The sequence below is a fragment of the Equus caballus genome, chromosome 1 (genome assembly GCF_041296265.1).
Source record: "Equus caballus isolate H_3958 breed thoroughbred chromosome 1, TB-T2T, whole genome shotgun sequence".
NCBI classification, from domain to species: Eukaryota; Metazoa; Chordata; class Mammalia; order Perissodactyla; family Equidae; genus Equus; species Equus caballus.
Window position 1 is genome coordinate 154,614,113 of NC_091684.1, and position 14,574 is coordinate 154,628,686.

At 40.4% G+C, this 14,574-nt stretch overlaps 1 protein-coding gene across 2 annotated transcripts in view; it reads right to left on the reverse strand.

The window, feature by feature from the left end:
- Positions 1–1,906: 1,906 nt before the first annotated feature.
- SLC12A1 (solute carrier family 12 member 1) overlaps positions 1,907–14,574 on the reverse strand; it is an 84,279-nt gene continuing 71,611 nt past the window's right edge. For both annotated transcript variants that reach the window (XM_005603062.4, XM_014733939.3), the window contains exons 24-27: positions 12,641–12,727; positions 6,914–7,049; positions 4,685–4,752; positions 1,907–3,618 (exon numbers count right to left, since the gene is read on the reverse strand). In XM_005603062.4, the coding sequence (XP_005603119.1) occupies positions 3,483–3,618; positions 4,685–4,752; positions 6,914–7,049; positions 12,641–12,727 (427 nt within the window). In that variant the 3' untranslated portion in view covers positions 1,907–3,482. The remainder of the gene's footprint in view (positions 3,619–4,684; positions 4,753–6,913; positions 7,050–12,640; positions 12,728–14,574) is intronic.

Consider the following 14,574-nt stretch of genomic DNA (forward strand, 5'->3'; position numbering starts at 1 on the left):
TTGGGCACACATTGTATATCTGCTTTAAAACATTTACTATGGCAAGAACAAAGGCCCTTGAGATAAAGGTGCAACTTCCCTCCTGGCATTTCCTTAAGGATTAAGCATCTTTCCTTAGGCTAGGAACTGATTGCTGCGCTCACCTGTGACCACCCAGTTTGAGACAATAGACTTGCCTCCTGTTACACCCTCCGAGATAGCAGACCCCCTACCTGCTGTGTCCATCAAGTGCTGTGCCAACAGGGCAATCTTGTGACTATTGTGGGAGGGACATTTCAATCATATGTGAAACACCCTGTTTGGGGGTATATAACCACTCTGTGCACCCCACTTCTTCGGTACCCTTTCTTCCTTTGGGAAGGAAGGCCCCGGACCATGGTCCTCAGATTTTAGATAAAGCTTTGTTTAATTTTCTCCTGCTATTCTGTCTCATGTGAATTTAATTCGTTCTCCGGCCAGATGAACCCAGAGACGATAGAGGAAATGTCTTCCTCCCCTACAGTCATCAACTGAAAAAGTGATGAAGATTTTGAAGTCGTTGTGAGGAAAGGGTGGGGATGCTGATGAGAAATGTGCACAGAGTGAGGGGACAAAGAAAGTTGGACACCAATGTACTTTCTCCTTCTTGCTCAGAAAGATGAGTGCAGACACGGAGATGGTAGGAAGTTGGTTAATGGAGTTGGGTGAAGCAAATGACAAGGGCAGGACACTGAGGGCCACAAAAATTGGCTGTATCAGACCGTAGCCCCTATCCTTTCAATTTTCTGCAACCCTAACCGATTCCCAATACAGCTGCTCTTGACATCAGAATCTCCAGTCCCTTATTGCCACCTATCCCTTTTCTCTCAGTCCATGTTCTCCTCCTTTGTTAACCTGAACCCAAGGGACATCGCTTCAGTCACTCTCTTGCCAGTAGCCCTCAGAAAATTAAGTAACTAGTTTAAGGTCAAACCAGTAATAAATGGTGAGACCAAGATCTGAACTCAGGCCAGTCTGAGGTGTTATTTTACCACTACCATGTAAGATTGACATGGTGATGTTCCCCCCAGACCCTGTTTAATGAAGGACTTCCTGCTCCAGCAGCTGGGAGTGCTGTCAGCAGACAGACGTGCACACTCAGGCCCTTCAGGGATGCCTCAGCTGCAGAGAGCTGCCTCACCCAAGTTCCCACCCCTTCCTGGGCAGCCAGCATCCAATGATGGATCAGTGCAGGAGTATAAAGGCCTGGCCCTCTTGGCCTTGCCTGGGACTACTCTGAAGGGACTTTCTATATCCAGAGCGCCCTGTTGGGTCGGCTGAGGCTGTCCTTGGGCTTGCATCACAGCTCACCTTTTCCTTCACCCTTCCTGCTTCTGGCCCCTCCCTTCCACAGGTGTTGACCCCAAGGGAACTCCCTAATAACTCTGCTCCACGCTAAATTCTCTCTCTGGGTCTGTTTCCTAGGGAACCCAACCTGCAACAGCCTCTCAGAGAAAGAAGAGCCAGACTTTCCTCTGACAGAAGTCATATTACTTCCCATATTTCCCAGAAACCCCCTCAAGGAGAGAAATGTCAGGCCCAGATGAAGCTGGGTGCTCCTTCCCCTGGTCACCAGGATGGTGTCTAGTCATTTGGATTTCAGGTACATAGGGCTCAAGAGAGACGGTTTAATCCAGGGCTGAGATGAGTGAAATGGGCCAGGATTTGGACTAGGGACAGCCAGCTGCTTAAACTTTGCTGACTGTTGCCCTTTTACTCCCTAGTCATCCTTCTGAGCTGAGTCTGTGCTTGGAAGTCCTAATTTTGAATCCCAGTTTTAGACAACCTGAAGATGAGGTAACTAATTGAAATTTTCAGGCTCACATCTGGTGTACCATCGCACTGTGATTTGGGTGACAGAAAAGTGAAGAAAGTACAAACTAGGCCAAAGCAAACAAATTTAAAGAATGCTTTTATTTTAGGTTTATTGTTTCTCTTATATTTTATCAGTTAGAATAAACAGTCAAAACATAGCAGAAAAAAAAATCAAACCATCCATCAGAAAAAAATTTTGTTGGTTTTTCAATGTGATTAAGCATTATAGGAATACTAACAAAGATGAAAAAAATCAATACTTGCATATTCCCAATTTTGCAAGTTTCTCCACTTCACATTTTAATTATTCTTTTAAATCCATATGATCACTATATAAAGTCACTAAGTATATGATTCAGGATATATAATAGTTTGAAAATTTGTGGTACTCAGTTTTCAATTAGACGCCTACGAAGATTTCATCTGTGCTAACCGCTTAATTAGAAAAAATATGTAAAGTAATACCATGATGGAAATTTCAAAATATTTAGTGGGAAGGACAATTAAAGTTTATATATTAAGAGTGGAATATATTTCATTTAGTTGGAATATATGTCACCTTCTAATCCAACTGATATAGTTTTCAGTCCACAACAAATTAAAGCTGTACATTATCAATGATCGCACAGATCAGTCTAAGTATATAATCTGTGTTACATTAAATTACCTTATTTAGGTAACTGCTTTAAACATTTTGTAGACTCAAGTACTTCTTAAAGTTTTCAGTTATTGATTTTCAAATCTTCTTTGTAGGTATAAGCCTCTCAGAAGGCCAAGCATAATCACGTTTCCAGCCCAGCTGGTCTTTTCCTTTGATGACCGCCCCTGGTGACTATACCAGCCCGTCAATAAGCATTAATGAGAACCTGCTGTGGGGCTGAGACCTGTACCAGGGCCTGGAAGCAAACAAAAGATTAGGTTTGCCTGGAGAAGCTTACAATCAAGTTGGTAGTTTTCATGAGCAGAAGCCGGCATGGGTTTGCTTAATTTTCCTGTTTATTAACAGTAATGACAAAAATGTTTTTCTAGTGCTAGCATTGGCTTTGACACCCCCTTAAGCTGATAGGGAAAAAAGCATCCGTTAACTAATAAAAAAAAAAGTGAAAGTTTATGTGGAATCCTGTAGGATAGTCTCCAGAGGTTTGCATATGCATAGATCAGATTTACAGCATAAAGTACTGTTTAAAAAGAGGCAGCAGGCCCAAAACAGAGTCATTTGCCCCCACAACAGCAAACCAAGACTTAATTGCAGTTTCAACCCCTCCCAGAAATGTAATCTTTAAAACAGTCAACTTGAAATTTCCTGATTAGCAGTAGTGAGGCAATCTGCATGACAAAATCCAACCCCCCCCTACCCCCACCCCCGTTGCTTCCCTGCCAAATGGAATGACCTAGCCTGAAACTAACCTTTCTTTTGCTAATAACTTCCTTGCCCCACCCTCCTTCCTATGAAAACCTTCCATTTTGTACAGTTCCTCAGGGTGCACTGCTGTTTGCTAGAGGGGATGCTGCCCATTTCATAGATGGTTGAATAAAGCCAATGAGATCTTCAGATTTACTCAGTGGAATATTTTGTTTTTTAACAGTACTGGAACATATTTCTTAATTATCCACATGTTAAGTTAATATGTGTTCCAGTTTTTCATGCTCTAAGAGTAAAATGTCAGGACGTTTTTGTGATTTCCTCTAACTAGCAAGACAGGAGGGAGGTTCTTCGTGAGGATTTCCAGCCAAGCCATGTACAGCCAATCAGATATAGATCCTTTTCTTGCCACTGGAAGGCTCCTGACAGCATGGAAGAAAAACAAAAAACGAAAGTGACTACAGGCACTGACATCACTAACATCACTAGTTCTCTGGGCTATTTAATAACCAGTGGTCTGAAACTTTTATACCCCTTCCCCCAAAATGAAAGTACTGAAATTATTTTGAAACAGATATTAAACTGATGTATTTCTCAGATAATGCAAATATCTATAAACCAGAAAAACAGGCTTAGGCACTATAGAGTAGAGATAAAACACAACTATAAACGTTCACTCCTCTTTAAATAGAAAATTTGATCAACCAATACCTCTCCCCACTTTTTTGGCAGAAATTATTTTCCCCAATAGTTTAAAGCTGTTATATTTGGGAGAAAGCTAAGAAAACAGCTATTTGAATCCTAGCACCCGGTTCAGGAGAGCTTTCTACGTCTTGGATAGTCCTCCAGTCTAGACCCAGCTAAAGGCATGTTTACCTTCATACCTAGGAGGCAGGTCATGAGGATAAGTGTGAAATGGTTGGAGGTTTTCATGCTTACCTATCAATCTTTGGGTAAACAAACATTAATATTTTCAGGAGGTACACCCCTAATATTTGTGGAATGGAGGGCAAAGAGTGGAAATGGAAAAGCCCACTGAATTTTTCTCCCACCTAGACCTCTTCCCACGTGGTAAGGACCCTCATGAATGTGCTATGAACTCCATACCTCAGGAGCAGCCACCTGGGGAAGGGGCCCATGAGCCTCTTGGTGGCCAGCATGGGGCTTGTTAGGCAGGGAATTCAAGAGTCAGGTTCCTGGAGTGTGAGGTTCCACGCTCACAGGGGAGTTGGGGTTCTAGGTGGGCACATGTGCCTGGCTCTGTGGGTGGGGCACACTTAGAGGAAAGTCCAAATGATGCCCTCTAACGCCCCTGGGCCCCAGTCATCAGAATCTGAGGGTGATATTTATTTTCCTTCACTGTCTAAAATCCCACATCTTCCAAATTTTTAAAATCTTCCACCTGAATAGTTGTGAGCTTTTAAATTGATTAACTTACTTACCGAAGATTTCTTTGTAACATTCTTAAATGTCTGCAATGATACTTACAGGACAATGAGATTAGCAGCTCTTGAGTGCTCCTGTAGGAGTTCATTTAGTCGAACTTGGCGATAACTCTGTGGAGGACATTCAGATTTTGTTGAGGGTGGTTCTCCCAGAATTATGAAGGACAATTTATCTTCCTTCAAATTATGAGCAAGTAGAAAAACCTCACTTTTTAAACAAAATGACAATTATTTCATTCAGGTTTGTAAATTTACAGTACTTTAAAAATTCATAAGAAATTTTATTTATTTATTTTTTTTGGTGAGGAGGATTGGCCCTGGGCTAACATCTGTTGCCAACCTTCCACTTTTTTGCTTGAGGAAGATTGTCCCTGAGCTAACATCTGTGCCAGTCTTCTTCTATTTTGTATGTGGGATGCTGCCACAGCATGGCTTGATGTGTGTAGGTCCATGCCCAGGATTGGAACCCGTGAACCCTAGGCTGCTGAAGCAGAGCATGTGAACTTAACCACTATGCCACCAGGCTGGTCCCACAGAAGAAGTTTTGGAAGTGTAAAGAATAAGACCAGATTGTCATTGGGCTATGGAGGTTTATTAATTCTAGGGGAAAAAACAAGTAAACAACATGGATAGCAGTAAAAAAATGAGAATGTCCAGTTCTGGGGAACAGGTTTGTAGCTGAAGAAAACTAACCTCATCTTGACACCAATTTGATATTCTAAGAACATAGATCATATCCTAGTCTACCTTTCTTTAAGCTCTTTGAATATTTCATGTGCACAGGGACTGGTTTCGACTAAAAAGTCACCGAAAGACTCACTTGGAAAAATAACTACATTAACTATTTTGCTGTGATGAGAGTAATATTTATTATTATATTTCAGTGGTTCAGAAACCAAGGCTCAGATGTGTGATTTGCTCAATTACATGAAAAGTCTTTGTTAGAACTGGGCAGTTTATAACACACAGAGTTTATGATTCTTAGCTCAGTATTTTTTCCACTAAATTTGAAGGGCTTTTAGCATCTCTTGCTCCAAGTTCAGCTCCTAATGGAGTTTATTTAAATTTTGTAATTTAGGGATGTAGGGGAGGAAGACATTTCCTCTACCCACTGTGGGTTCTTCTGGCTGGAGAATGAATTAAATTCACATGAGACAGAATAACAGGAGAAAATGAAACAAATCTTTATAACGTGTATACATGGGAGAGGCTCAGGCAACCTGGGTAACTCGCCAAAATGGCTGAGGCCACCGCCTTAAATATCCTCCTCAGCTAAAGACACAGGAGGATGTTGGCAGTGGGGGGAGTCAGTTACAGGAGGTTATCAGACAAGTACAGTAAAAAAAGATGCAGATTTAAGTCCTTGCCTTTGGCATTGATAAGAGTTTCTAGAGATAAGGTCATCCCCCTTCTTCCTGGTACAGAGAGGGAGACACTTTTACAGATGGAGATTTCCCCTACAAATGTAAATGTCTCTCAACAAAGGGTAAGTAAATTCTACTTTTCAGTTGCTTTCCTGTCTGCAGTTTATTAAAAGTAACCAGCCCCAAACAATCCTCATGCCAAAGAGACACATCTTGGGGTGGCCAATTCCAGGCCCCCACAGGGGTTCTTGAGGTCCTTTTCCTTGAATGTCCAATCCAATTCAGATGTCAATTCTTCTGCCTAATTCTTGTGTCCCTGCCCCTTTCATTATCCTCACTATCACAACTTCATTCGGCTCAGGCCAGAATAGGGTAACTCCCATCTTATGGGCTCTCATGAAAAGCACACCATTTTACATCCGTCCTACAGTGTGTCCATCCAACTTTCATGTTCATTGTCCCATTTACTTAGTTTCTCAGATCTCTTCGTTAGTGTTCATAGCTATCTTCACCAGGCTAAAATTCTTTGTTTTGGGTTAAATCATGAGTCAATCTACCTTTATTTACTTTGCACACATATTGACTTGACTTAAATTATTTTAGACTGATGGGTCTGTCTCCTGTTCTGTAAAATTAAATTTAAAAGGAGACTTCACAATATGTATCAATAACCTGTTTTTCTTACCTTTTAAAAAAGAATCGATTTTATCTTAAAAAAATGAAAAGTTTTCTAAATCTTCATATCCAGTAATATGATTGAAAAGCACTTGAAAAATGCAGAAATCCTGGTTCTTGAATAATGAAATTCTGTAATAGAACATTACCTCTTGATCTTTAAATCAACCACTGTTTTCTTTTTCAGCTAGTTAGAGAGAAAAGTGTAAAAATTAAGGAGGACAAGTCCTTACCTTTTCCTTGACTGCTTCCAGTTCTGCATCTGTAATTTTCCACGGAGTTTCTCTCTTTAATTTCTCAGCAGTCGTTAAATCTTTGCAGCTTTCATGGAGACGATATGGTTCAATCATTTCTTCAAAGACTTTCCAGCTGAAATTGGAATTATAAAGGAGCTTCACAGTGGGAAACTAACTCATTATTTCACAGATACTCCAGGTATGACTGGCACTGCTGGCTGCAGAATCAGAGCTGAATGTCATGCAAATCTTTTAAGAATTATCTTCGCTGGGGACTTACTGTGAGTAAAACCATGGCTACAGGACTGCCCCCCTGCCAAAGAAAGGCTTTAACACATTTGAGGCCTTGTCAGCTTATTAGGTATTAGATCCTCAATATAAACACACAAACGTATAGATAGTAATCATTCTGCAAATGCATTTTCTGCATAGCGTAGTCAAAGACACAGTTGTAATGTAGACACTTTAGCCCATAAATGAGTTTCCATTTGCTGAGATGAGTTTCCATCTGCCTACTGTACAGACTTTAAGGGAGACATTCGTGACTGAACGTAGGAGATGAACTAGGCTCCTTGGGAATTGGCTAGGGCTGCCCTCCTCCCCTTTAGTCCACACGACAGCTCCTACTTACAGCAGGAGGCTGTGCGCAGGGAGAAGGAGAGCAGCAAGTCTAATGGCTATAGAACAATTTGGATGTTTGCTGCAAATAATGCAGCCTTTGTCCTTCTGGTGTCTGCTATTGCTGCTTGAGATTTTCAGTGAATACTGTTAAGGTGCATGTTAGAGGAGGAATAAAAATCATTACTATTTTAATGTCTAAAAATCGGAGGCCATTTTAGAGCAATTAAGAAGAAATCATTGAGTAGAAAACTAGCAGCAGTATCTCAGAGTTGTGAAACATTTTGAAAATTGCTGAGAAATCTCATTCTTGTCTTTCATAAGACTCTCATAAGATTTATTTTTAAAATGAAAGTACAAACAAGGCTTATAATTTATGAGATTAGTTGTCTTCGGAATGCTACTATAAGATAATGTCAAATATGAACAATTGTCTTTGGTTTTATATAATGCAGTTTACTTATAATTTAGTAGCTTTGGAAAGAGCGATAATTAGAATCAATGTGCTGTTAGGTTAAGAAATTAAAATACGATGCGATGAGTTCAATGATTTCATCAGTTGGCCTGATTTAGGATTTGCAGATCAAAATGCAGCGATTACAAAGGAGCAGGGTGTCCCTACCACTGTGCCTTTGTTAAGGCATGAAGAGATACTTAATGCAGTAGATTTCTGAGGCATTGACTTATTTAGAACGGTGGACAATGATAGGCAGGGAATAAGACTGATATGCCCTATTCTGCTTCCAACCACACAGTACATTTATTTGCTATTCCTTCCAACAGTGCCATGCCTTCAGAGACCTTTGGTGGTAATCAGTGCAAAGGTGCTGACTTAGGAGAGGAGAGCCTGGGTTCTCGCTCCAGCTCATACATTGTCTTTCTTGACCTGGATGACCTTGCCCATAAAAGGGGGCAATGATGGCTGTTCAGAGCTGGTGTGGGGATTGGTGTGAGGGTCAGTATGATGATTTGGGTAACAGTGCTCTGAAAAGTGTGCAGTGCCCTGTAAAACAAGGCATTCATTTTACTGAACAGCCACAGGAGTAAGGTTAGCAATTGAGAGGCTATCTGTGTAAGCTCTACGTATATTATTTTGATCAGGACAAGAGTTCTTTGCATCTCAGCCCAGGTGCTTATTAGAAAGACCAGTTCAAAAAATAGTTTCCTAAGAAATAGAAGGTGGAGTGAAGGTTGTTGGTTGTCTCCCTGGCATCCAACCTATGCTTCCCCACTGTAATTTGGTGGAATGACTCCATCCCCAGCATCAGCCAATCAGCACAATTCTATTCCTTCTGCTAGAGTGATTGGCCAGGATGGGAACATAACCCAGGCAAGCTTGGTCAACACCTAGTGTCAACATGTAGGTCAACAGGCAGCTAGTGTTCCACTGATCACAATGAATGGCTCAGGTTGGTGCAACCTGAATGGAGCCCAGAACCTGAGTTCAAGACTAAGGAAGAGAAAAATTTCTCTCAACCAAACATAAATGAGCAACTATGTAGTTTTAGTTGCTATTGGCAACCATCTTGTTTTTATAAGCTAAATCAACTTTGCTGATTTTGTAATGGAAGGTAGAGTAGAGAGACTGAAAGAGAATTAGTCCTTAATTACAAATTTAACCTTCAATCTTTGCCTGAAAGCCAAAATACACTTGGATTTTTCAGTTATGTTTGATAATAATTTCCATTATTTAAGTCACTCTCAGTTAATTTTCCTTTTACTTGCAATTGAAATGTGCTAGGTGACACAGTAGGTTCTGATGAGGCTGTATTTGCCCATTTATTTTCTCTGAACTCATACTGCTCCTTGTTCATCTTTGATTTCTTCATCCTAAGGCTCATCCTTGAGCTGGCCATTTTCCATTCTCCTAACTAGGTGACCCAAAGGTAACTCAAGATTTCTATTTTGATTCTCATTAAATCTGATTTTTCTTACATTTTTTAATTGACTCTAGAATAGGCCAAGCATTACATGCTATTGAATATAAATGACAATTAATTCAATTTAAAAAATTAACTTTAGCTGCCCTGCCTTCCCCATCCTTGTTCCTCATACTAATAAAGTTTAAAAAATTTTTCATTGCATAAAATTCTCCCCCTAAGTTCATGTAAGATTTCTTCTCTCAGATTAACGTACTAGTTGTTTTTGTGACCACTCCAGCATCTTTAAAGTAAATTATCTAGTTAATTGCTTCTAGTTTCTCTTTGATTTCGGTATAAAGATTGTTGTCTTTTTGGCCTATGACTTTTAATTCAGTCTCTATAATAAAAAATGAAATTTAACCATAAGAGCTTGTTAGTTTCTCCTAGCTCAATTATTTTCTCATTAACTTTGCTTTTGTACTCCCTTTCACCCTTGGCCCACCATCTTTATAGATAATGCTTCTATGAGAAAATGTTTCCATCAAGACTTACTAATGTTTTATGGGTAGTTGAAAGATTTATTAAAGGCAATTTAAGGGCATCTAACATTAGCCTCCAACATGGAAATCATTGACAAACTATTTTCCACATAGTGTCACTTGGCCACCAAGAAAGAACAGTGATCAGGAGATAGTTGTTAATGGTAGATAAGGGCTGTCTGGCCAAGCAGGCCCATGTGGGAGCCGAAATTGAGCCAGCACTCTGAGCTTTGGGCCCTGGGCCTGGGGCTGCAACAGCCCAGAGGAAGAGTTCTCTTTCTCTAATTGAACCGCTCAGAGGAGTTGCCTTTTTAAAATCATCACAAAGGTGCCAGATGTGCTACCAGTGGCCATCTGTGAGATTTACTGAATGACCATCCTCTGTTCTAAAATTTACCTTCATATATTGGAACAGCCATTGCCAACATTCGAAATGTGACTGTTTTATTAGGTAACACGGCATCACTTACAGCAGAAGGCTGAAGAGAGGAGTATGGCACTTCAGCACACCCCTTCTTTGTGGCCTTTTGTCTTCACACCAGGGTACAGTAACTGCAAGGGTTCTTTTATTCCAGTAAGAATGGATTTTTTTTTTCTACATCTTCCTCAAGACCTTGAACTATCAGAGAGAAAATCTTCGAAACTGTGAGAAGTAATTCATTTTTTTCCTGAGAAAGTAGAACTTCTCATTGCAGGATCATGAAGATATGCAAGAAACATCAAATTAAGATGGTGTCTAAAATCAAACTTAGATACCAGGACAAAAGCAAAAATGCCTGGTCCTTCATTTCTTAACTACTGTCCATAGAATTTGTTCCCTGAAAGGGGGACACCATGGCACAAAGGTCAGGAGTAGTAAGATGAGTGTCTAGACCATGATAGGCACTCAAGAATAAAGAGAATGGTTAGTGGAAGAGGTCCGTTGACACCCGTGGTGATAGGAAGGATGGAGATCCAGGGGGTGACCCTGGCAGCTGGGCAGAGACTAGCATGAAAGAAAGGGAAGGAACAAGGACTTGGGGACAGAAAATCAGATTGATGGATGAAGAGGCAAAGGATAAAGGAACAGATTAATCAGCAAGCACAGACAGTCCTTAATTGCTGAGAAGACAAACAACAGCAAGAAGAATTCTATTACAAGAAGTAGGTGACTAATGTGTGCCCGGCATTGAGCCAGGACTTACAGAAAATCCAAAGTAGTAGGGGACACCATGACTACCCTCTAGACAAGAGTAAATGGCCCTCTACTTGCAGAGCACTGGCAGGCTCTGGCCTGTTGCTAAGTGGCACATCCTAGGAAAGCATTGGATCTGCTGTGTTTTGAAAGCGAATGCATGTCCACCAATTACAGTCAGAAGATGAGCCTGTTTGCTCACATCCCTACAAATGCCAAGAGGCACCAACTTAGGAATTAAACTTCTTTAAATGAAACGTGGAAGGCTACCAGAGATCATTACATGACAACCCAGCTCATAACAGAGTGCTAATTCCACTTAGCAAGGAGAATTAGAAATCTGTTCTTAATTTTCTGAAATATTTATAACTGTAGAAATATGGGAATGCAAGGGATTAGTGGGATATGTGATTTGAGGAAATATCACATGGTAATAACCCAACCCAGCTCAACTCTTTCGATAATAGCTTTCTTGTCACAGTTAAGGTGTTTTGTAAAGCCATTTTTAACACAGCCCTGCAGGAATCATGAATACCCTCAAACGACAGGAAATTTGAGGTGGTTGTTCGGTCAGTAAGAACGCATCTTAAACAGAAATGAGAAGACGTCCGATGGGACAGCGAGGACCTAAGCCGTTCTGAGACCCTTGTGTCCCTCTGTACTCTCACCCTTGGAAGCCCCACTGCACACCAAGCCAAATGCATTAAATTGCATCCAGATGCAACAGTAAATATGATTTTGAACTGTAAACAATTGAAAACATTTTATAATTGCTAAACTATAGCTCTAAGTAGTTAATTTAATTTACAGTTGGCTAGAATTTCCAGACAATCTCCTTATACCTTTGAGAACTCCTTTGAATATCTAATCTATAAATTGTTTCCAAATATCATGAACTTGACAAATTTAACAATTAGTGAGGGTTAAAATGATGTCATGATTTAAAGACATTTATAAACGATTATTTCCATTTTGCCATTTAAAAATTTTGGAGCGAATACATTTCCTTGCCAGGATTCAGATAGTTTTAGACACCCATCAAAAGTTTATAGGCTCTAAGTGTTGGGTCCTTAGTGCCCCAAAGCTAAAATGGCCATGGAGGGTCGGTTCTGTCATTGTGCTGAGAAGATGCAAGCTGTTTCCACATCTTCTCCATCAGAGCTCCCCATCCAGGATGCCCCTCCCAGTAACTTTAAATGATGAAAACTTGCCCTTATCACTCATGTCAGAGTCATCTGAACCTGCTACTCTTACTACCACAGAAGCCAAGAACATTGAAGCGCAATTCTGAAGTGGTAACTAACCTGTGTTTCCACAATTCTCCCTCGCAAGCTCCTCTTCACTGTAAAAACTTTTCCTTCCATTAGAACATGCTTGATAGCTGTATGTCATGATTAATTGAAGTCCCTTTTTATTATATCTTATCAGAAAGCCACTGCAGTAAATACATACCATTTTTACCCTTTAATAATCAACACAAAAGAGAATGAGTACCACAGGTAAACAATGGATCTTATTAAATGTTTCGTACCTTTCTTTGTTTGGCTTCATGTTGATGTCACCAATGATATGGATGTCTGCAAACTTTATCCTAAATTTGCTCAGAAGAGAAGCCATTCTGAAAACAAGAGAGAAACACCTGATCATCGCATATCTAACTATTTTCAGTTTTGGGTTTAAGATTTTGAAAGCAATCCTGTCTTATTTCAGCTTAGCTTTCAGACAAAGGCTTTGGTTGCTGTTTGATTTTCATCATCGCACTTGATGGATTCGCTGAGTGTAGACCACGCTATTCCACTGAAGGCAAAGAGTGATTCCTGTAGGTGCAGACACTGAAAACAGCAAACCCAGCTCTGCATTCAGGTTTCAGGGGAGGTAATGCAGAGCTGTTCATGCTCATCATTTGAAAAAGAGAGAACAAGTTTTAGTACTGATTGATTATTACCTTGCTGATAATTTTTATAGTGTTACTGACAAATTAATAATTATTATAGATTATATTTTGGAGGTTTTCTCCCTGGCAACTGAAAATTTTGATACAATTTCAAAATTACAGAAAAGTTGCAAGGATAGTGCAGAGAAATTCCACATTCACCGACTGCTTATATTTTGCCCCATTTGATTTATCATTCTCTCTCTTTATATATAACTTCATCTATCTATATATATCTTCATCTATCTATGCACATCTTTCTTTCCTTTTTTGTTTCTTTTTTTGCTTGCTTTCTTGCTTATTTGCTTTCTTTTTTCTACTTACTTACCTGCCTACCTACCTACCTAGCTTCCATTTTAAGTAAGTTTCAGATATAATGCCCCTTTACCTCTAAATACTTCGGTGGATATTTCCTAAGAACAAAGACATTGTTTTCTATACACAGACATCATTGCCAATGTTCCTCTTTTTGCTTGAGGAAGATTGTCCCTGAGCTAACATCTGTGCCTATCTTCCTCTATTTTGTATGTGGGATGCCACAGCATGGTTGATGAGCAATGTATAGGTCCGTGCCCAGGATCTGAACCCGCAAACCCTGGGCTGCTGAAGCAGAGCACGTGAACTTAACCACTACATCACTGGGCCGGCTCCCTACAGAGTACAATTATTTTTGGGAGGAAGATTGTCCAAGAGCTAACATCCATTGTCAATCTTCCTCCTTTTGCTTGAGGAAGATTGTTGCTGAGCTAACATCTGTGCCAGTATTCCTCTATTTTTCATATGGGACGCCGCCACAGCATGAGCGGTGCTAGATCCGCTCCCGGGATCCAAACCTGTGAACCCTAGGCCGCTGAAGTGGAGCACACGAACTTAACCACTACACCACTGGGCCAGCCCCCAGAGCACAATTTTTGAAATCAGGAAACTTAACACTGATGCCATACTATCATTTAATCCACCAACCATTTTAAAATTTTATCACATGTCCCAATAAGATACTGGACACTTTAAGAAAATATAAATTCTTGTAGACATCATGTTAGTTTCCATTTTAATCTGACTCTTTAAATGGAATTGACAATATATAATATCCTCCTAAGAGGGGGGAGAAAAATGTGAAAAATTACTGAATAAAAGCCTGTTGTTATTTTGTGATTTCCGGAAGCAGTGGTTCCAGGAAGGGCTCAGAACTTAGGCGTGCCATGGGGGACCAAGGGCCGCCGAAGGTTGTTCTCCAGATTTCCACCAGAGACCTTCGGAGGCACCACATTCTCAGCATGCTTTTTGCTCTCACAACTACACACTCTCCATGTGTGTCCAGCTTTCCACGACTAAATTAATAAAAAAGATACGCACCTACACTGTGGGACTTTTTAGTTTAATTTTTCAAACTGGAAGTTTTCTCAACAGCCATCCATTTAAACTCTTTCAACTACAGATGAGAAACTGGGGACCCAGAAGTGTGTGGGGACTGTTGCTAACTCCTGCAGCTCGTTGGTGGCAGGGCTGGGACTAGGACCTGGTCCCCACAG